The sequence below is a fragment of the Trichomycterus rosablanca genome, chromosome 8 (genome assembly GCF_030014385.1).
Source record: "Trichomycterus rosablanca isolate fTriRos1 chromosome 8, fTriRos1.hap1, whole genome shotgun sequence".
NCBI classification, from domain to species: Eukaryota; Metazoa; Chordata; class Actinopteri; order Siluriformes; family Trichomycteridae; genus Trichomycterus; species Trichomycterus rosablanca.
Window position 1 is genome coordinate 38,878,981 of NC_085995.1, and position 23,811 is coordinate 38,902,791.

At 38.7% G+C, this 23,811-nt stretch overlaps 1 protein-coding gene across 1 annotated transcript; it reads left to right on the top strand.

Annotated features, from left to right (window-relative positions):
* The first annotated feature begins 1,478 nt into the window (after nt 1-1,478).
* slc43a3b (solute carrier family 43 member 3b) lies at nt 1,479-16,843 on the top strand. The gene is made up of 12 exons (XM_062999672.1): nt 1,479-1,665; nt 5,442-5,571; nt 9,358-9,404; nt 9,819-9,895; nt 10,677-10,769; nt 11,585-11,724; nt 12,324-12,448; nt 12,866-13,009; nt 14,821-14,928; nt 15,027-15,213; nt 15,323-15,446; nt 16,715-16,843. Exons 1-12 carry the CDS (start codon nt 1,479-1,481, stop codon nt 16,841-16,843), a joined length of 1,491 nt encoding a protein of 496 aa, XP_062855742.1.
* Nucleotides 16,844-23,811: the final 6,968 nt, after the last annotated feature.

A 23,811-nucleotide genomic window follows, 5' to 3' on the forward strand; every position in this document is an offset into this window, starting at 1 on the left:
TAAATGATCTTTACCGTGTGATCAGGAATAAAATCTGCAATGTCAGAAGGCTGCTGGACTTACAGAGAAGAAAAAAATAGATTTAGAGGAATCCTAAGTTACACTATAGAGCCAAAAGTATGTGGACAACCTTCTTAATTACAAATGTTTCAGCCACACCTGCTGTTTCAGGTGTATTGACAGGAAGGTGTGTGTTTGTGTGTGTGTCACCATAAATTTCAGTTTAGTAATAATAGAATTAACCTAATTTTCAGTTAAAATCAATTTAGAAGCACACATTTATATTTAACCCCTAATATTTATTTGTATATTTTTACCTATATTGTTTTCTTTACTTTCTCTACTGTTTTCTCTAATAATGACCACTTGACCGACCAGACTATCAGGTACCATTTGGCACCGCTGGTTACAGCATTTCCTCCATTCCTTCCTTGATCTTGCTGGTCTTCTCCATGTTGGTCCCATCCGTATTCTTATTCTGTCTTTCCATCGTCGTACCACTGAGCAACTGCACGGGTCCACCTGTCATCGGTGAACCGTGCGATGTGTCCAGCCCATCTGAGCTTGCTCTTCCTGTACTCTGCGATAACGACCATCACTACACTTCTAGCTCTGATCATCTCGTTCCGGATGTGATCTCGCAGCGATATTCCCAGCATACATCTCTCCACGGCCCTCAGCGCCATCACCAGTCGTCGTTCTTCTCTCTTCATCGTTGCCCTTTAATAATACGGTGCTATATAGGTGCAGTTCAGGTGCAATTATCAAATCAATCATATACATTTAATAATTTGCCTCCAGGTTTGTAACAGCAGATGGAAGAAGATGCAATTTGAGGTCCATAAAGACTTGGTGTGATGAGTTAGGTGTGGAGGAACCCCAGCGTCCTACACATGTGAACATCTTTGGGATATCGGGATGAACTACAACATTGACACTGATAGTGCGCCAATATGTCTGTGGTCCTAAATGACCACAGGCACACTCTTAAATCATGTGGAAAGCCTTTTTATGAAACATGTAGGCTGTTATAACTGCACTTATGTGAATTATGTTATTATGATGTGATATCTGTGGTCAATATTTGCTTACATGAGCATATCCCGTATAGTCACAAGGTTAGATATTTTTATTACCATGCATGCAGTATGATAATTTTGGCATATCTTGGCCATGTGCTACATGTCATGCTGCTTTTAACTTCCTATATTTTTTACACACAGCTTTACGGTCACTGAAATGGGAGTGTACATAGAAAAAAAGGAAAAGGAGGGAAAGCAGGAGTGAAAGGGGTCAATAAAAAGAAAGCATGCACCAATCAGTGTTTCTCTCAAGCTGAACAACTGACAGTGCAAATTGAAAAACAGTGATGTTTTAATATCTAACATTTAATTTTAATTTTCTTTTTTATGTGACCGGTCTTTTTTTAGTGTGTTAGTGCACAGTAAGTTTGTATAATACTGTAGAGATAATAGAGGATGTCTGTGTGTCGTAGTGGCAGGCTGAGCGTGCATTACTGGCTCACACTGATCTCAGGCCTGCTGGAGTGTTTATGTTTTGCCGGGGTGATGTTCGGATGGGCCTCGCTGGTCTTCGTGCTCAAGAGCGACAGTTACTTCAGCTACCTGTGTGTCAACAACACAGTCAACGGCACTGACATTACAGGTAAGATGCACGTATATTCAAATTTAATCCAATATTTCCTTTTCTCATTTTCATCAACCTCTTTATCCTGGTCAGGGTCTCGACAGGTCATGCTTTAAGTCAGTAATCATCTCAGAGGTTCAGCCAGTCCCCTCAGACACAGCAAGTGATGTCTGTGTAGTCCTTCAGACGGCCAATAGCAACACGAGCTAGTATCAGGCTTGCCAGATTGCATCAGTGGTTTCCAGCCAAAATCAGCCAAAATGCATGAAACACCACCCAAAACAACACAGGATAAGCAGATGATGTTTAGCAATTTAAAAATAATAAACCAGTTAAACCACCATGACCTAAAAATTCATGTCTTAATGTACAGATCAGTAATTATAAATTATAAAGGACAGATTGCATGTCTTTGAAGTAGCCTACCAAGTTTTTGAAATGCATTATTTATGATAGGACACACAACCCTGTGCAAGTCAATAAGAATAAACTTAACTAAAGCCTGTGCCGTTGCCGTCTAACATATGAATCACTGTATTGATGGGCATGGCAACTGTGTCTTTTGGACTGGAAAGAATAACCTGTCAATCAAACTTTTGACAACCAGTTGGATGTGAAGGTAGGAATATTTATATTCCAGCTACTTTAGAAAGCAATAGTTTTTTATTTATATTTTAAGCCGCCAAAATGATTACAAACCAGACAAAATTTTGTCGCCAATTTCCAACAAAATCCGCCCAATTCAGAGGAAAATCGCCCAATCTGGCAACACTGGCTAGTATAATAGACCCTTGCGCCACCTAAGCACCTCAATCCAATATTAAATGCATTTAAATATATAAAGTAAGAGGTAACATCCAGCCTAATGTTCTTTTATAGAAGAACAGAAATAAAATATCTCACTTGGCAATGTTAAAAACGAAGGTTTTAAACTTCCACATAAATGAGTAATATGGCAAGAGTGAAGTTTAAAATCAGTTTCTTACCTCAGCTGGCTTTTACATGGTGGTGGCTACTGATATGCAGAAACTTTACCTAAAAATGTACCATTAACAGAGATTAGAAATGACTTTTAGGATCACGGAGACTGTTACCAAGTCAAGTCAAATTTATTTGTATAGCGTTTTTTACGATAGACATTGTCTCAAAGCAACCTTACAGCATCCAGGACCAACAGACCAAAAACTCCCTGTTGAGCAGCCGAGGGCGATGATGGCAAATTAAAACTCCCTTAAAATTACAGAGAGAAACCTTGAAAGGAACCAGACTCATTAGGGACCTCCATCCTTCTTATTTAGCCTGGAGAATAATTTGAATGACCAGGTCCAGTATTTATTTTCTTTATTTTTTTCCCATATGTTAATGGTTTTATTTTTTACTCTCCTTATTTAATATATACAGATATTTCTTGGGAAAATGAGCAGTTGTTGTTGTCAGTTCCTTAATGTGATATTCTGCTTTTTATTTCTTGCAAAAAGTGGTTAAAATGAGTTTATTCTTATTTTTATTCAGTGGTGCAACAGTAAAATTACGTCATGAATCCACTTACCATATCACCTATTATTAAAGTGGAGAAAACAATCTAGGTGAAACAAATATAAAGAAATAAGCAGTAGTTGTGATTGCATTTGTTAAATATGAATTTGTGCTTCAAAATTGATTTTAACTTTAAAATACATGTTAATGTATTATTGTTTTTATTATTATTCAAATACTGAAATTCATGGTGCCACACACACACACACACACACACCTTCCTGTTAACACATTACAGTTTTTCTCAGTTGATTTGGTACATTTCTCACATCATGATTTACATTGGCATCACAACAAGTGCATTTCTCAAAACAGTTAGTGCAAACAGCAAAACTCAATGAAATACCTGCAAAAGCATGTACCTCGCTCAGAATTCTTTGTTTTTGCCTCAAAAGCAAATATTTATGTTAATCAACTTGTCAGTGCCATCAGAATGTCTAGTCTGTGTGTCATTGCCTATGAACAATGCAGTCAAAATACTTAGTCATGTCAGTGCAACAGTGTACACTGTAAGTATATTCTGATGGAAACTAGCTAAGCTTTTGATTACAAGAACGCTGCACATTCTGTGGCATATTAATTGAAACGGTACGTGTTACACACAAAATACAAACTTACACAGAACACAAAGTTACACATGACTGTATGTGGGAGACTGACAGTAAGAAATTGGACTGGAATCAAATTTATACTGTAATATTATTTTACTGTATTGTTCGTACGGCAATTTGTTGACAAAAAAATCCGATAGAAATTCAGGAAAGACAGACAACTGTTTGGCAGCACTCTATAACACAAAGGAAAAACTACAAAATTAGAAACTTACTCTAAATATTCAAAACAACCTGAGACAACAACTTAAGGAATTATAGTGCTTTCTTTTCTATACATCCTGACACTCCTCTCTGTTGGGCCACATGTTTTCATCCACGCCACACTGGATATCTTCCCTTGCAATGCAGCATGCAGGCATCTGCTGTGATATGCTCACAAGCTGCATCCATGGCAGTCAGCAGGTTCATCTGGGTGTGCGGCTGATAATCGTACACCTTCCATCTCCAGGCTGAGAAGAATTCCTCAATTGGGTTCAGGAATGGGAAGTAGGGTGGGAGGAATTCTATCAGCATTCTATGATGAATGGCAAACCATTGCCTGATGGTGTTAGAGTGGTAAAAACTCACATTATCCAAAATGACATTAATGGCATTATTTGCTATGACCATAGCACATATAGCCTCCTCTTGTTGAGGTGTGAAAATGGGACCTCTGCCACCCCTATGAGCTAGTCTTGCAGTCCTATATGGTATAAGAATGCAAAAATGCAAAACATAAGATTGAATAACATTTCAGAATGTATGTCAATGTGCAGCATTACAGCAGAGTGCACATTTCTGAATTACATACCTGTTTTCTCTACTAAACGTTTGAACGATTGAAGACACAGTTGTTCTTCCAATATTCGGCTGTACCCCGCAACCAGCTTCAGCCATTGTAAGACCATGATTTAAAACATGGTCCACAATTGTTGCCCTTATTTCATCTGGGACAAACCTATGGGCATGGACTCTCCTACCTCTTCCTCTGTTTTGTCCCCTCAACCTTCCACCACGCAGCCTTACCCCTTTTCTTGGCTGTTCACCCTTGTCTTTCCATTGTGAGACTTTGTGACACTGCAATGTTTTGTGTCTATATATGTTTGTCAATTGAAGGTTCATGAGATGCATCTCTGACCTATGGTTGAGAGCTGTTTGTCTATTGGTTGATTAAACCTTCACAAATTCCTCTTCTTAACTGAAAGCCAAGATTCACCTGAGAACAATTTAATCAATTTAGGATAAATTACCAAAATTTACCAAAAAAGTTTCATAGAAATGTACAAATTATGCCTGAGAGATTATGACAACATGTTCAGCACTTTTGCATGTAATGACCTAGGCAATGACCCAAGGCCTAAATGTTTTAGAGGGTAAGACAATTCAACAGACAATCAGTAGAACACATTTTGATAAACATGACATAAGCAATTGATAATGCAAAAAACAGCAGACAATTGTACATGACCATTTGCATGAATGTACAAACGCATTTGCAAAATGTGAAACACAATGAGAAATGCTATTATGATGTGCACAAGTGACAAGGAGATGTGGAGACTGAATGAACAGTTCTGAGAATTTCAATTCTGATCTGAGAAATGAACCAAATCGACTGAGAAAAACTGTAATAGTGCAGTGTAAACTATGATGTGTTTGATTCAGACTGCAGTAAACAGGATGAGCAGCTCTCAACCATCTTCACCATCGCCTCCTCTGCAAACAACTTCTTCATGCTGCCCATCGGCTTCCTGTTTGACCATTTTGGTACCACGGTGATTAGACTACTGGGAATGTGAGTCCAGCATTTTTTCTCTGTTTTTCTGGCAAAAAAATTTTTATTTGTTATTTATTGCTGTGAATTTATATTGCACGGTCACAATAATAATAAATGCAGTTTATTACCTCCTGAAACTATTATTTTAACATGTTTAGATAGATAGATAGACAGACAGATAAATAAATATATAGATCAATAAATAAATAAAAGATAGGAAAATCAGTAAACATAAATAAATTGATAAATAAATAAATAGATAAGTAAATAAATAGATGAATAAATAAATAGATAAATAAACAGATAGATAAATAAACAGATAGATAGATAGATAGATAGATAGATAGATAGATAGATAGATAGATAGATAGATAGATAGATAGATAGATAGATAGATAGATAGATAGATAGATAAGTAAATACGTAGATAGATAGATAGATAGATAGATAGATAGATAGATAGATAGATAGATAGATAGATAGATAGATAGATAGATAAGTAAATACGTAGATAGATAGATAGATAGATAGATAGATAGATAGATAGATAGATAGATAGATAGATAGATAGATAGATAGATAGATAAGTAGATAGATAGATAGATAGATAGATAGATAGATAGATAGATAGATAGATAGATAGATAGATAGATAGATAGATAGATAGATAGATAGATAGATAGATAAGTAAATACGTAGATAAATAAACAGATAGATAGATAGATAGATAGATAGATAGATAGATAGATAGATAGATAGATAGATAGATAGATAGATAGATATTAGATAGATAGATAGATAGATAGATAGATAGATAGATAGATAGATAGATAGATAGATAGATAGATAGATAGATATTAGATAGATAGATAGATAGATAGATAGATAGATAGATAGATAGATAGATAGATAAGTAAATACGTAGATAGATAGATAGATAGATAGATAGATAGATAGATAGATAGATAGATAGATAGATAGATAGATAGATAGATAGATAGATAAGTAAATACGTAGATAGATAGATAGATAGATAGATAGATAGATAGATAGATAGATAGATAGATAGATAGATATTAGATAGATAGATAGATAGATAGATAGATAGATAGATAGATAGATAGATAGATAGATAGATAGATAGATAGATAAGTAAATACGTAGATAGATAGATAGATAGATAGATAGATAGATAGATAGATAGATAGATAGATAGATAGATATTAGATAGATAGATAGATAGATAGATAGATAGATAGATAGATAGATAGATAGATAGATAGATAGATAAGTAAATACGTAGATAGATAGATAGATAGATAGATAGATAGATAGATAGATAGATAGATAGATAGATAGATAGATAGATAGATAGATAGATAAGTAAATACGTAGATAGATAGATAGATAGATAGATAGATAGATAGATAGATAGATAGATAGATAGATAGATAGATAGATAGATAGATAGATAGATAAGTAAATACGTAGATAGATAGATAGATAGATAGATAGATAGATAGATAGATAGATAGATAGATAGATAAGTAGATAGATAGATAGATAGATAGATAGATAGATAGATAGATAGATAGATAGATAGATAGATAGATAGGATAGATAGATAGATAGATATTAGATAGATAGATAGATAGATAGATAGATAGATAGATAGATAGATAGATAGATAGATAGATAGATAGATAGATAGATAGATAGATAGATAGATAGATAGATAAATAAGAACAGATAGCTAGCATTATACAACAATGAAGGTTCACATTATAAAAATTCAACAGTACAAATTTAAAAAACCAGAACAATCAAGATTGAAAGCTATCTGAACTTTAATTATATTGAATAACTTTAACAATATATTGCACAATAGCAATAGCAAATCCAGCAAATCTCTACCATGCAGTTATTAATGAGGAGAGAATTGAATAAAATAATAATTTAATGTAAGTTTTGGGAGGTGCAGTTTCAAGTATAAAGTGTATGATGGAAAATTAAATAGAGATAGAGATAATACAGTTAATGTCTGCCGGGTGGCACGGTGGCTCGGCTGGTATAGTAGGTGCAGCACAGAAACATAAGTACTGTGGACTTGGATTCGATACTCGCTGCCGGTAACTGGTAACCAGGTTTGTGGTTTTTTTCCACCTCCCATGAAATAGGTGTATATGAGTGTGCAACTCCTTGCAATAGATTGGCGCCTCGCCCGGTGTGTATTCCTGCCTGGCACAGTTTTTCTAGGTGGCACTGGACCAGGATAAATCTGTTATGAGTGTACTGAAAGTGATGATTTTACACCTGAAACTGCATTTGAATCATGAGAACGTCATCTTACAGGCTGTCGGTGTAATCAGTGGACACAGCGTACGTGATAAGATACCGTCAATAACGCGGCCGTGGGAGTGGATGAGAGGGAGGAAGGTTGATCAAATGTTTAGCCTGAGGCAGGAATGGAGACCAGGGGGATGGGGTAGTTTGGCAGAGCATTGTAAATTTGGGAATTTTACTTTGCTGAATCTGATAAGAGAGAGTGATGGAACTCTACAGAAAAGTGAAACGGATCCTCTCATGCTGAGAAATGGGAACGGGAGAATGCTTGCATAACGTTCAGGGGGCTTGCTGGATGATTCTTTCATTTATGTGTGTTGGTGTGTGTGAAACGATGTCCCAGACCTCATCTCTGCTCAGAGAAGAAACTCTAATCGCCAACAACATTAATTTCTTACTTCAAGCTCACGAGTTTAAACCCAGCTCTGCTAGCGGCCGGCCGGGTGTCTACACAATGATTGGCTCATCTGAGCAAGGAAGGACTGCAGGGAATCCCCATTACTGCTGCAATTACGATCTTTACTGACTGATCAATGGAGCCTGCACAATCAGACAATGCTAGTGATTGCATGATGGGTATAATGGAGATCAGTGTGAGACTCTACATGTGCAATACGGATCCCCACGTGAATCCACCTTGTGCAGGTGAAAAGAAGAAAACTACTGCACGTGTGTCGGAACGTGTGTGTGTGTTAGTTACGGCACTTCTTGGTCAGGAGTGGAGGTTTGCAGCATTAGAGGCAGAAATACAAATCGCGTAGCATGATATGACTAAACTGGGAGGAAAATTGGGGGGGGGTGCAGTAAAAAAGATTAAAAAAGAAATGTCTGAACAACTCGAGGCAACCATTGTAAAGGACAGAACGTTTACTCTTCACATGAACAAAATAAGGTTCCTAGCCGGTTCCTTCCAAGAGTGGACAGTAAATATCAGAGTGCATGCTATTCATCCCATTTTAAAACAGTGGTCCCCAACCACCGGGCCGCGGACCGGTACCAGTCCAAGGGTCATTTATTACCGCACAGAAAGAATAAATAATTAGAGATCGCTACATCAGCAATGAAAACACTGCTTCCATTTCCAACACACGGGTGTTTATCATCTCATATCACCCCCAGGTGGAAGCGTTTTGTTGCAGCGAAAAAAACTCATTTGTAAATAGTTATTCCATTTTAAATCCTCCCGCCCCTGCTGGTCCATGAAATTATATATTATATTAAACTGGTCCGCGGTGCAAAAAAGGTTGAGGACCGCTGTTCTAAAACATTCCAGCCATATCAACAACTGATGGGAAGACTGATGGGTTCTAACATTACACAAAGCTAGTGATTGATCATTTTGAGCATATTTAAATACATGCGCCCCCCAGTATATATCATAATTAAGACCTTGATTTACTACCAACTCCGATTGTACTTTCCACTTTTTCTAATGATTTATTACACTTTCTTTCCTTTTAGTTCTCTCTACACCACTGGTACCTTTTTGATAGCGTTCTCAAGTGCTGGTAAGGCATCTTGTTTATTTTCTCAGGGTTTGTTTAATTTCCTGCAACTTACAAACCACCACAACACCAAGCATACCAACAAGCAGGATTTCTACCACCAGTTATATACAGTAGTATGAAGTCTTTTTCCAAATAATTGTATAAACAAAAATATACCCATACATACTATATAAACAGTATGCAACTATTATTTTATAAATCCTTTACTTTAGTGTACAATATGTAAAAACTTTAACATTAAGGCTTCAATTTTTGTGACCCCAACACAAAGATGTCAGCATCTCAGATGACCACAAAGTTGAGAACTGCTTAATCAAATGTCCTTTTTGTTTTGGATTTCATGAATTATAGTGGTATTGTAATGTCATTTTCTGCTGTTTGGGGTAAGAGAAGGACCTCTGTTTTTTTTCACAGCATTGTCGGTCCTTCTTTACCCTGCTCTCACCCTCATTGCTCTTGGAGGACTAATCTTCTTAGTCACAAACATGCAGGTAGGTCTTTTACAGTTAATTAAGGTCCTGTACAAATATGAGTATATTTTAGTCTGTATGTATTATGTATTATCCCCTAGGAGTTGGTTTGATGTTATGGAATTGGTTTCTTTATTAAAGCATTCCCATTATCGTATCATATACACTGATCAGCCATAACATTAAAACCACCTCCTTGTTTCTACACTCACTGTCCATTTTATCAGCTCCACTTACCATATAGAAGCACTTTGTAGTTCTACAATTACTGACTGTAGTCCATCTGTTCTCTAAATGCTTTTTAACCTGCTTTTACCCTGTTCTTCAATGGTCAGGACCCCCACAGGACCACCACAGAGTAGGTATTATTTGGGTGGTGGATCATTCTCAGCACTGCAGTGACACTGACATGGAGTGACAGTGAGGTGTTTAAAAACTCCAGCAGCGCTGCTGTGTCTGATCCACTCATACCAGCACTACACACACTAACACACCACCACCATGTCAGTGTCACTGCAGTGCTGAGAATGATACTCCACCTAAATAATACCTGCTCTGTGGTGGTCCTGTGGGTGTCCTGACCATAGAAGAACAGCATGAAAGGGGCTAACAAAGCATGTAGAGAAACAGATGGACTACAGTCAGTAATTGTAGAACTACAAAGTGATACAATGGACAATGTGTGTAGAAACAAGGAGGTGGTTCTAATGTTATGGCTGATCATTGTATTGTCTTATTTTATGATTTAAGACCTGTTATATTATAATAATCAGCAGTTCTGCTCTGTCTTCTTGTTCTGCAGGTGGGGAATCTGTTCGGAGCTCATCGCTCTACTGTCATCACGGTGTATAACGGAGCATTTGATTCTTCTTCTGCTGTATTTCTTGTAATCAAGGTGAAAAACAGAAGCAGTTCAGTATTATTTTGTATTATATAATAAACGTTCATACAAAGTTCTGGTTCTGTCAGTATGGATGTCATGGTGGTACAATTAGTGTATTTTTGGGACACAATTGTACTCCCACAGTCACTCATAGAGGTTTATAACCAATACACCAATAATAATCCTTCAAATTAATAATCAGTCAAAATCCAACCTCATAGTGTTAATAGTAATGATCAGATCTCAGCAGTGCTTCCAACCGACAAAACTGAGTGAGTCTGAGTAAGGGAAGGCCGGACAGGGTTTCTCCTTCCCTGTTTGAGGCTCCCATGAGTGGTAAAGGATTTACATAGTGTACAGTAGTGTGAGAACCTGCCACTGGTTGGTGAAAAGAAACAAGTGGTGATTGCACATGTGTCCGAAAGGTCGGGTATGGGGCTCACTTCGGCTAGAATGGGGGTGGTGCAAGGGGCAGTGAATAGGAGATAAACTACATTGGGGCGGGTTTTTAATTGACATTTTAATCAGCAAATCGTTAATATTTACAATTAAAACTTACATTTAAGGGCGTCCAGGATTTATTCTTGTTGTTTGTTTGTGTTTGTTTGTTGTTTGTTGAGTTCTCTGATATAAAACCCTCTGATAGGTCAACATTCAATGACTAACTACAAAATAAAATCTCTTGCTTTTTGTACCTGACTGGTACTAAGAGAAGATTTTTCTATTGTAATAGTTGTATATAAGTCAAACAATAAAACAACACCAAAAAATTAAATTCATTTGGTTATGATGATGATAAAGCTGACGTTGCATTTATTTCTCTTCAGCTGCTTTATCAGACTGGAGTATCTTTCCATCATTCCTTCATCTTCCTGTCCTGCGGCAGCGTGATTCATCTGTTCCGCACGTTTCTGCTGATGCCTCTCAAACACATTCCTTACCCTCTTCCTGAGAACTACACCTACGGGTAAACTACAAATCTCATGTCTTATTCTATACCACGTTCTCCTAGTGTCTGTGTGGGTTTCATCCTCCTACAATACAAAGACGTGCAAGTGAGGTGAAGTGGAGATACAAAATTGTACAAGACTGTGTTTGACATTAAAACTGATGCATCTTGTGTAATGAGTAACTACCGTTCCTGTCATAAATGCAACCAAAGTGTAAAACATGACGTTAAAATCCTAATGAATAAATAAATTATGTAAATCATAAGCTATGGCCGTTGTGGTCACCAGTTCTCCCCCAGTTAAATATTAATAAGAGATTCTTAACTGTAGTTATTATAAGACGATAAGATTTGTACCTTCATATTGGCTTCATGATGCAAAATATCCACATCAGTTTTTTTGTAAATAAACGTTACCCACAGATCCACAGATACAGTTTAGAGCTTAATCATAAAGTACCAAGGTCATTAATATTATTATAGATAATGTCACACCCCTTCTGCTGAAACAAAGCACTGCCTGCCAAGTCTTCCCAAATCTTCACAGATTACTTGAACATCATGTGAATACGCCATCAATGTTTAAACCATTTCATGTCTTTTTTGTCCAACTCCAGGCTGAGATGTTGGAAGTCTCGTACCTCAACTGCAACAGAGAACGGCAACCTCCAGACTTCCCAGGAGACGAAAGCACTGTTAGCTGGAAGAAAGAGTTCTCCTCTAGCCACTTCAGAGAAGCCAAGTGAGAAGAAACTCTAAATTCTAACCTCTTTACCAACTGCTACTAAATCATAATATTAAAAATGCACTAAAAATAGAGTTCAGTTCTCAATTTGCATTGGAACAGAAGCCAGACAGTCAACTGTAGATATTCGAAAGGTCAGGAGTGATGTCTAAGTGGCCAACCAGTTAGCTAAATGGTTTAGTTAATCACTAGTAATGGGAAATCTAGCAGATTTGGTTTCAGGGTGCACATTTGAAGACTTTTAAGCAAGATTAAAAGATATTAACGTTTTATGCAGTGCACAATTAGTTTTTGTCTGTAGTAATTTTTATCCTAAAGGAATGTAGCCTGGCTGTCTGATTAGCTCTGTAGTTGATGATGCTGTGTGTTATTTAAAATCCTCTGTTATACTGGATCCTGTGTGTGTTGTTTCAGAACAAAGCTTTAGGAGCTGCGTCTTTTCTTGGTTCTTCTTGTGGCACGTGCTGTGGCTGTCAGTCATGCAGCTTAGACACTTGCTGTTCATTGGGACCCTGAACCCCACGCTTTACCACCTTGCAGCTGGAGACCACCACCTTGGTACAACATCTACACACCTATTCATACACGAACAATTTGTAGTGTGAAGTTTTTCCAGTCTAATTTCAGAACTTATTTTCTACATTCAGTAAGAATTGTGGAGGTGTGTGCAGATTTTTAACTCACTAAATAATTGGACAAGATTACATGTGATTCCCAACTGCATTTGTTTTAAAGGGGAAAAGTACAGTGAAGTACCAAACAAAAGTACCATTGTGCCACATTAGTTTTCTACAACACATGGCCACTGTGATTGTTAAAAAAAATAAAATGGAAAAAATATATAATTAAAATAGAATTAAAAAAAATATAATAATTGTATCTAATAATTTTGATACCTCAAGCACAAGACTGGGATTGTATAATGAAATATATATATTTAAATATTAAAATCAGAAGTATTTTCTCACTGATTAATGCCTTTTTACACAAAATACATAAAATGCAAACTCCAGAGAATCAAACCAGAGATGGGGACTCGAGTCCGAGTCGCATGTAAGTCACACACAAAGCGACTTCAGACTTGACTCTGACTCGTTTCAAATGACTTGTGGACAACAAAAGTCAGCAACATGTGATAACATTAGTTACGTGTGACAATTTTATTTATATATATATACGTATATATATATATATGATCCAACATCATTCTTATCGTGTCATTTTCTGCTCTCTAATAACGCTCCGGCCGTCTTAACCCACACACGCAATGGGTAAATGTTCCAGCCAGCTTCCGGCATAGTGATGAAGCGTTGCTCCCTACTTTGAATATGAATCTCACTTAAAATGGTGGAATACCCTACGTAGTGCACTTCACAGGAACAGCTGGGGTGAATGAAACGCTCCTACAGAATTGGCGCTAATGATTGTAAGAACCGCTTTCTGAACCAATCAGAGCTTCTGATTGTAATTGTTAGTAAGAAATGCTGTTATTTGCATTTATTCAGTTTGCGTCACACAGATGACGTGGTAATGAAACGCTCGATCGGCTTTCTAACGACTTCCTGTTTTACTTCACAACCGGGAAAAGTTTGGAGGTTTTTAATTATAAGCACATTTACAAAATAACGCATTCTATTCCTAATGGGACACACGCTTATAAATGTAATAGCATCTGGAAGAACAGAAGCTAAGGTAAGCAGCGGTTATGATAGTTTTTGCTGTGTTTGGGATTTTGGCCGCTGTGTCGTGATTTATCGAGCGCTTTTGTTCTGTAATGAAAACAAAACGTATCAGTTGAAGCTTTTAACTGGAACCTTCTTGTTACAGAAATTACATTCATTTACACAATGAGGAGGAAAGTAAAGACACAAAGTAAAATGGCTAAATACACTCGCTAATCTGTTGTTGTTTTTTATCTGAATTTACAGATTATTTCTTTATTTCTACGCTACATTTCCAATATGTTTTGTGTAGATTATATTGACTTGTGACTTGACTCAAACTCTAGCCTAAAAACTCGTGACTTGACTTGCACTCTAGTGCAAGGACGGATTAAGGATAGTCTGGGCCCCTGGGCAAAGAGTTTGACTCGGACTCTAGCCTAAAGACTCGTGACTTGACTCGGACTCTAGCCTACAGACTCGTGATTTGACTCGGACTCAAGCCTTCAGACTCGTGACTTGACTCGGACTCGTATTTTGTGACTTTTGAACATCTCTGAATCAACCCCAGGCCCTTCTTGGGTAAAATCACAGTACCTGAAAGAACCCCACTCCTATTTGGAAATCACCAGCAACATTGTGATATATGTGACAGTGTGGATGTTGACTCTGTTCATGGTTTTATTTTGTATGTATTATTTTCCACAGTGAGTAGCTACACAAATGCGTTTGCTTTCACCCAGCTGTGTGGAATATTGTGCGCCCCTTGGAACGGGCTCATTATGGACCGGCACAAAGGAAAACCCAGAGAAAAAGGTTTAAACTAAAGACTCTCATACATGCACTTAATAAACCTCCATTAATAAAAAAAACACAGCCATTAAGACGATTTCTCTTTCTGTGTAACCTTACAGGTGAGAGTGAGAGCGAGGCCGACCTGAAGGCAACTATACTATCTCTGTTTCTGACCGTCGTTCAGTGTCTGCTCTTCTCCCTGTGTGCCACCGTCCCTCTGCTGCCCCTGCAGTACCTCACCTTCGTCCTGCAGGTCATCAACAGATCCTTCCTGTACGGAGGAAACGCGGCCTTCCTCAGCGTGGCGTGAGTGCCCACTCACACCCACAGACAGAACAATACCAGAAGCCACCGGTTCCTTTCTGCGAGTGTAATGTAAACATACTTTAAGTTCAGCTGTAATCTATGTGTGCAGGTTCCCCTCTGAACATTTTGGGAAGCTGTATGGGACAGTGTTGGCTCTCTCGGCTTTCGTGGCACTCCTGCAGTATCCCTGCTTTGCTCTAATCAGTGGAGCTCTGCATGGAAACCCTTCAGCTGTAAGTCAGATATCAGTGTTGTTCTCTCAATCACTCACACACACACACACTTTACACACTGTGATAATGCAAATTCTGCAAGGGTTTGTAGTGGGTCCAGAATCCCTGGAATCACTGGGCACAATGCAGTAACTGGGTGCAAATTCCCTGTGAGAAAAAAAAAGGACAGACTTACAATAAACTTACAATAAGCCTTTTTAATGATGGTTCCAAAATCCGGACCTCAAATCTATAATTAAACTGACTTAAGTAGAGGTCAAGGAAATAAGCAGAGTCATGCCAGTCACTTGTCGTTCACTATCAAAAGCAGCGGATCAACCTTAAAAGAGCAAAGGGACATAAATCCAAACATAAAGGGTTTGTTCAAAAACCTAGTGAGCTGCCTTGCTGTCTTACTGCCTACACAGGCAGCTGCCTAAGTAGAGAGGACTCGCTTACCAAGCTAACACAGTTAGCATCATGCCATTCAAACCAGAGGGATGAAGTGGCACAATGCACTAGCATGTCAACTAATGTCTCCCTCCATGTACCGAAAACGGTTAAATTGTCCCTGACGAGTCACAACTTGCAAAACGACACTTGTACATGTTTATACCAATTAAAAACCAATGATAATTTATTTACATTTAAAAATAAGTCATGCTGCACTGAATGCTGGGATTGCCTTCAGCGCTAAGGAAGCATCGGTTGCTCCCTCGTTCTCCACTCAAAATACAGTTTAAATTTTAAGATATCTTAGTAGGGAGCATATTAAGGCATCTAAGACTTCGAACAGCCTCCTTCTCTGGAGCATGTGAAGGATGACGTAAAAGCGTATATGTAGAGAGCGCACTAGGTTTTCGAACACACCCTAAGACCCTAAGTGTACCATTTAAATAAAATCAAGACGATTCTGGCATATCTTTGAAAAAACCCACAATCTACTTCCTCGGTTTGCTCCCGTTAGGGGTCGCCAGCGGATTGTGATCCGCATTACTGATTTGGCACAGTTTTTTCTCCGGATGCCCTTCCTGACACAACCCTCCCTATTTATCCGGGCTTGGAACCGGCACTACAAAGCACTAGCGGCTGGGTACCTATGGGACAATTCAGTGTCTCCAATTAGCCTGGTTCACCCCACCTGGGGATCTAACCCAGGACCTTCTTGCTGTGAGGCATTAAAAAACCCACAATAAACCTTTGAATGATAATTTGGACAAAACGTGTTTTATTCAAACAGTTGCACGGATCACTGAAAGACTTCAACTAACAGCTTGTCTTTACTGTAGGTGAACATCGCTCTGACCATCCTGATCTGCGTGGCCTTTATCCATCCACTCTTCGTTTATCTGCACTGCAGGCGACAGGCTGCTGCACGGACCAAAGCCAACACAACCACCACCACCACCACCTTTTAGGAGCAGAGCAGTTCAATCTACAAAGATTACAGTGGTTTCATGTCTGCTTTGTTCTTTATTAGAACACAAATGCTAAAGCACCGGTGTGCATCCAGCATGTGCCTCTTCATCCGGGAGCTGCATGTCTCACACCGAATTGGACCTTCTTTACTCCAGACCTGTCTTTTAATTTTTTATTATTTGTGGCCTAAAAGAGACTTTCAGGCTCACTAGGTACATTTATCAAAGCATTTGTTTCACATTTCTGAGTTTTTTTTTTTATTGTGCTGCTTTATCACCTGCTTCTCTGCACCCGCCTTATAGAAAGTTTCAGAATAGCTAAGCCTCTTTTCTTTTGGAAGTCTTAGGTTTTGAAGTTGCTTTTCAAGTCTGCTTTTACTTCATCCTCATCAGTTTGCTTGGACCTCACACTTTCCACAACTGCAACTCATCCAGTTATCATCGTTGTCATGACCCTCACTGTCCAACTTAGGTCACTTTGTGGACCTCCTTTTGGTTTTTGAGCTCCCGTCTGTGTCCTCTACATCAAGCTGCAATCAGATCTCTAGAAGTTCTAGACTGGACTGGCACTGGTGTTTTATGGGTGGGTGTTTCCATTTTTTTTTTTTGTAGGCAAGAGATAACCTTTTCTTCAGGCCCATACTTGGTCTCTGTTTGGACAGACTCATTGATCAATTTTTGGTTGCTTTCTAATCTTTCCCTTCATATCAGCACCAGTTCTGGATTCTTGCTCTGGGGTCATCAGTATCTCTTTTGCTTGCTTTCTTGGTTGACCCCTTTTATTTTAAGACACCTTTTGACAACCATTACCTTAGCAGGACTAACAGAGCTACACTTCTCCTCCTCTTTATCTTTAGGGTGACCTTTTTGTAGGCTTTTCTGTCACCCACTTTGCTGTCTATAGGGCTTATTTTGCTGTATGTCTTTACTGGACCCTTATTTTCCACTGTTGGAGAATTTTCTCCATCTGATTGACTGGCAGCTAACCTATCTAGTTTTACGTCAAGCTGTTTTTTTTAATGTGAACCATTTTGCTCTGTAGATTTGTTGGTAAGGGTGATGTTTCAGAGTTTTTAATATCTGGAATAAGGAAAATTGTCATAAAGAACATAGGCGCTGTAAGGTCATGAGGAGAGAAACTAGGTCATGTTACAGGTTTAGTAAACAACTACAAAACGAAGACAATGTCATGTAACATTGAAATTCCATGCAGACACACTGTCAAAACAATAAAAATATTTAATACCAAAATAACCATAAGAAGGTTGTATAAAACATAAATAATAAAAAAAAGAAAGGTTGCATAATAGAGTGGCCAATATTTGTGGCCAAATATACAGTATCATACCTGAAAGCATTTTAAAGAATTCTGGTGTTAGAATAAAATGTAAAGGGTCACAAATTTTAGATGAATGACATGCAATTACACCACTAGAAGGCACCAGAAGTTTACATTGCTGGTAAAACAGTCTATTAATGCCTGTCATGAGTTCAAGGTTGCTCTGACCTTTGTTCAAATTACACTGAACTGGTTTTAATTGGAAATATTTTGCCCACAGATCGCATTTAAGTGAGGTGGGCAGTTCTTTCAGAACATTAAACCTAAATAAAAAACGTGAGAAGTTGAAATTTGGCAAGCATTCAGTAGCACTGTCACTGCACCTCACAGCAAGAAGGTCCTGGGTTCAGTTCCCAGGTGGGGCGGTCTGGGTCCTTTCTGTGTGAAGTTTGTTCTCCCTGTGTCTGCGTGGGTTTCCTCCGGGAGCTCCGGTTTCCTCCCACAGTACAAAGACACAAGTGAGGTGAATTGGAGATACTAAATTGTCCATGACTGTGTTTGCGATTAAAAGACTTGAGCTGATGAATCTTCTGTAACCAGTAACTACCTGTCCTGTCATGAATGTAACCAAAGTGTAAAACATGACCTTAAATCCTAATAAATAAATAAAAAGTTTATTATTAAAACAAGTTGTGTTGATTGAGAGTTTTGACATTTTCGGATCTGCTGCTTTTTAGTTTCATTGTTAGGTCACCTACATAAATATATAAATAAATATAAAATAATACAGTTCTACTTGGAATTGCTGCACTATGCTAACACATGAGCTAAGTCCGCTAGTAGGTGTTCTTAATGTGCTCTTAGCAGACTTATGTACAGTAAACAGTACAGCTTGCGCCCCCTGCTGGCTAAGTCGTGAAGCAGCCCACAGTAAATAAACAAGATGGACAGACTATCTAATAAAAATTATATTCCCTTTTTTGAGGGAATGAGGGATGCTTTTAACAACTGTTTAAACAGTTTGCCATTAACAAATGTACCACAAGAGCCATAGCAATGCCTCAAACATCCGTGTCAGTACATCTGGCTTAAAAATCTGCAAGTGGAAATTCATGGATCCACAAATAATCCACAAATAAATAATAAAGTACAGTCGACCCTTGACTTACGAATTTAATTGGTTCTGAAGGGCTGTTCTTAAGTCAGTGTTCGTTAGTTAAACCTATTTTTCCCATAAGAAATAATGTAAACAGAATTAATTTGTGCCAGACCTCTCAAACCCCCCTTACCCCTAACCTTTCTAATGTCTTAATGGTCTTTTTTGTTATAAATACAAGTGTATTTTCCCTTAAATCTTAAATTATAGAATAGACATTACTGCAATAAACAACAATACACAGTAGTACTGTACTGTACATAAAAAACACACCACATTTCAGTACAGTACATGTGCTGTACCATACACCATAATACATTTCCTTCTTTTTATATAAAATGTATCTACCAGAAACAACAATAACTCTCATATTTCTCTATTATTTCCTTCTTTATTTTAATAGTGTTGTATTTTGTAGGTGTAATTGCACAAAATAAAATACTTTACTCAGCAAATTCCTTCTTCTCTCTCACTAACTGTCCGGGTGCTCCGGTTTCTTCCCACAGTCCAAAGACGTGCAAGTGAGGTGAATTGGAGAAACTAAATTGTCCAAGACTGTGTTTGATATAAACTTGTGAACTGATGAACCTTGTGTAATAAGTAACTACCGTTCCATGAAGTGTAAAACATGATGTTAAAATCCTAATAAACAACAACAAAATCCTAATTAATAAATAAGTAATACTAAAAAAATGAAGATTATGTTTAGAAATTATAATAATTTATTTCCCTGTTCATACATTTGTGACTGAAGTAGGTCTGGCAGATCCTAGAGACACAAACACAAGGCAGAAATTCACCCGGACAGAGTGCCAATCCATTTTAGGACAAAACACACTTTCCAAAGCGCTTTTTCTCATCTTTAGGCAGAACATCAAACATCTACGTACATCTTTTTGCAAGATGGAAGAAATAAAATAGCCAGGTAAAAACCCAGGTCCACAGGACCTATGGTACTGTGCGACACCCACTCAAAGAATGAAAAACGCAACATGCCTGTCTTTGGCTGCTCTCTCTTTCTATCTCTCAGTCACTCAGCATCATCCCATCTGCGTCAAAAAGGCTTGGGATATGACTTGGATCGCCACCATTTATAAATAGAGGCAGATGAATAAACGGGTGGCAGAAATAAATGAAGGAGGCCGCAATGTGGAACTGCGAGTAGGTCTAAAAAAAGTTGAATAAAACAGATGACAGGCCTGTGATTATTTTCGTGAAGAGCGGGGCGGGAAGCAGACGAATGACTGACAGCATTTCCGTCATCCTATACAATGATGTGTGTAGGAAACCGGAGGAAAGAGCAAGAACGTGAGGACTGACTGAATGAAGAAAGACTACACAATACACCCAACCCTAAAACGATATCAGACGCAGACACTTCGTCATCAGAACAGCAATAATAAAAACTTGTACGTAATCGTCCTATTTTGGGCAGAAGAAGGGTTTCCTACATACAAACGCCTCAACAGCTTTCAGCCTTTCTTCAAAGTTTCTTTATACTCTTGTATCTTCTTCCACGTGGCTCAGTCTTCCTCCTCTCTACTTCCGACCAGTGCTGTGGTGTATATGAGTCTTTCTCCACCTCCACCCACAAACAATGCAAAGGAGGACAAGAAGTGGAGGAGAAGGAAAAAAGAATACAAAGAATAAAAAGTTGATATTAATGACATGCTTCAGATTTCAATGATTTTCTGTAATTAAATGATTGGAATTTTTGTCTAAAAACTTATTTCATAAGTTTGTTTAGTAATTTCTAAAAGATTTGCCATTTCAAAAGATACATACAGCAATTTAAATTATGGGCGGCACGGTGCCACAGTGGGTAGTGCTGTCACTCCACAGCAAGTCAAAGACATGCGGTCAGACTAACTGGACTATAGGTGTGTGTGTGTGTGTGAGTGTGTGTGTGTGTGTGTGTGTGTGTGTGTGTGAATGTGTCTGCCCTGTGATGGACAGATGACCTGTCCAGGGTGTTGAGTGTGTAGGTGCCACGCCCATGTCTCTGGGAGCACATGGTTAAGGAGGCTATTGTTTAGGTCTAAGCCTCCTCAATTGTGATAGGTCAATGACGCTAATGATCTGTGGATCCTTCAGCTGAGATCATTTTGACTTTGACTTGTTATGATTTTGGTTTGGTTTTGCCATGCTCTTGTCTAGTCCATGCTCAGTGTTAGTTTTGTTCATGTCTTGTTCATGTCTTGTATAGGTCTAAGATCATGTTTATCCTTAGCTTAGGGTCTAGTATAGTTTAGTCAGGTTTTTTTGTGTGTTTAGATTAGCGTTAGCTGTTAGTGTAGCATAGTTTAGCTTTAGCATTGTTCATGTGTTTAGATTAGTGTTAGTATTAGCATTTAGCTTAGCATAGGTCATGTGCTAGTGTGTTGTACTGGTATGAGTGGATCAGACACAGCAGCGCTGCTGGAGTTTTTAAACACCTCACTGTCACTGCTGGACTGAGAATAGTCCACCAACCAAAAATATCCAGCCAACAGCGCCCCGTGGGCAGCGTCCTGTGACCACTGATGAAGGTCTAGAAGATGACCGACTCAAACAGCAGCAATAGATGAGCTCTGACTTTACATCTACAAGGTGGACCAACTAGGTAGGAGTGTCTAATAGAGTGGACAGTGAGTGGACACAGTATTTAAAAACTCCAGCAGCGCTGCTGTGTCTGATCCACTCATACCAGCACAACACACACTAACACACCACCACCATGTCAGTGTCACTGCAGTGCTGAGAATGATCCACCACCTAAATAATACCTGCTCTGTGGGGGTCCTGTGGGGGTCCTGACCACTGAAGAACAGAGTAAAAGCAGGCTGAAAAAGTATGTAGAGAAACAGATGGACTACAGTCAGTAATTGTAGAACTACAAAGTGCTTCTATATGGTAAGTGGAGCTGATAAAATGGACAGTGAGTGTAGAAACAAGGAGGTGGTGTTAATGTTATGGCTTATCGGTGTATATGGATGTAGAAATTATTGAAATTCCAAAATTGCTATGACAGTCACATCTCAGTGGAAGATATTGGATTCGACTGTGCTCAGGCTATGCATAAGTCAGTCTGGTTCTTTAGAATTATCTGTAGTAAACGATATTATCGTCATGTTTACCACCACTTTTGGGTCACAGTGGGTTCGGTTTCCTAAAATTAACTGGGTGCAGTGCAATAATACACCCCAGACAGAACACTAGTTGATCACGGGGTGTCACCTCCGTCAACCAGCCAAGTGCACCACTGGGGATTCGAACCCTGCATAAGCAGCACAACGTTATCATTTATTATAGACAAAACTTACCTTCACTGGAGCTTACGACCCTTCAAACCATCTAAATTATGAATAGTGTTTGTGTTGTAAAAACAAGAGTTGCAGAAATCGTGTCCTATTCAAGTGTATGTACATTTATGACCAACTTCACCTTTGATTTGCTCTAAACTAAAACAGGAACGCTTCATCAGTTGCAGTAATATACAGTGCACAAACACACACACAAACACACACAAACGTACTATATGTACACTCACATGTCCCCAACAGTCAGAGTTGCGTGGGTCACACCTCATTGCCATTTCAAAGGCCATGCACATGTGTAAGCATGCACATCAACATGTGTGGACACACAAACACCCGTACTGGAACACACGAACACACACACCAGCTACCCACTCCTCAGCGTGCCGTCTGTTGCTCTTTAATGAGTGTGTCAGTGTCCCAAGTGGTGAGGGGGAGTGCGGTCATCTGCTGATCCCACTGCCTCATGTGTGCCAGTTTGTGTTTGTGTGTTTACGCCCGCGGGTGTCTATCTTACCCCACGGTCCCCCGTAGAGCTCTGAATGTTAAGGGGTGTTGAGTTGCGAACCAGGCTCTTCAGAGTTTGACTTTTGATAGAATGGGCACAAATTCCTAGAAATACAGAAATTCTATTACAGTAGCCTTCCCAGAGGAGTGGAGGCTGGTGTGATCACAACTGGGAGAGGAGTGAGGGAAACTACATATTAATGCACATGGTTGTGGGATGATATGTACAGACAGCTTATCGTTAGATGTTTGCAAACGTTTAGCCAAATATTGTTTTTATGAAATTATAAATCATAATTTTTAATACCCAACCAATATTCATTCACCTAAGATCACATAGTAAGTTCACTATAGTGGTTATCTAAGACAGTGTGCATGGTGGCTCGGTGGGTAGCACTGTTGCCTCACGGCAAGAAGGTCCTGGGTTCGCTCCTTAGACGGGGCGGTCCGGGTCCTTTCTGTGTGGAGTTTGCATGTTCTCCGTGTCTGTGTGGGTTTCCACCGGGAGCTCCGGTTTCCTTCCACAGTCCAAAAACGTGCAGTCAGGTTAATTGGAGACACTGAATTGCCCTATAGGTGAATGAATGTGTGTATGTGTGTCTGCCCTGCGATGGACTGGCGCCCTGTCCAGGGTGTTACTGTGTGCCTTGCGCCCATTGAAAAGCTGGGATAGGTTCCAGCACCCCACGCGACCCTGATTGGATAAGCGGTTAAGAAAGTGAGTGAGTGA

Excerpts from the sequence above, each read along its gene's own strand:
- slc43a3b (XM_062999672.1), top strand. The coding sequence starts at position 1,479 with ATGTCTGTGTGTCGTAGTGGCAGGCTGAGCGTGCATTACTGGCTCACA. Across the intron at positions 10,770-11,584 it reads CTGTATTTCTTGTAATCAAG|CTGCTTTATCAGACTGGAGT; the intron begins GTGAAAAACAGA and ends ATTTCTCTTCAG. Across the intron at positions 12,449-12,865 it reads AGCCACTTCAGAGAAGCCAA|AACAAAGCTTTAGGAGCTGC; the intron begins GTGAGAAGAAAC and ends GTGTTGTTTCAG.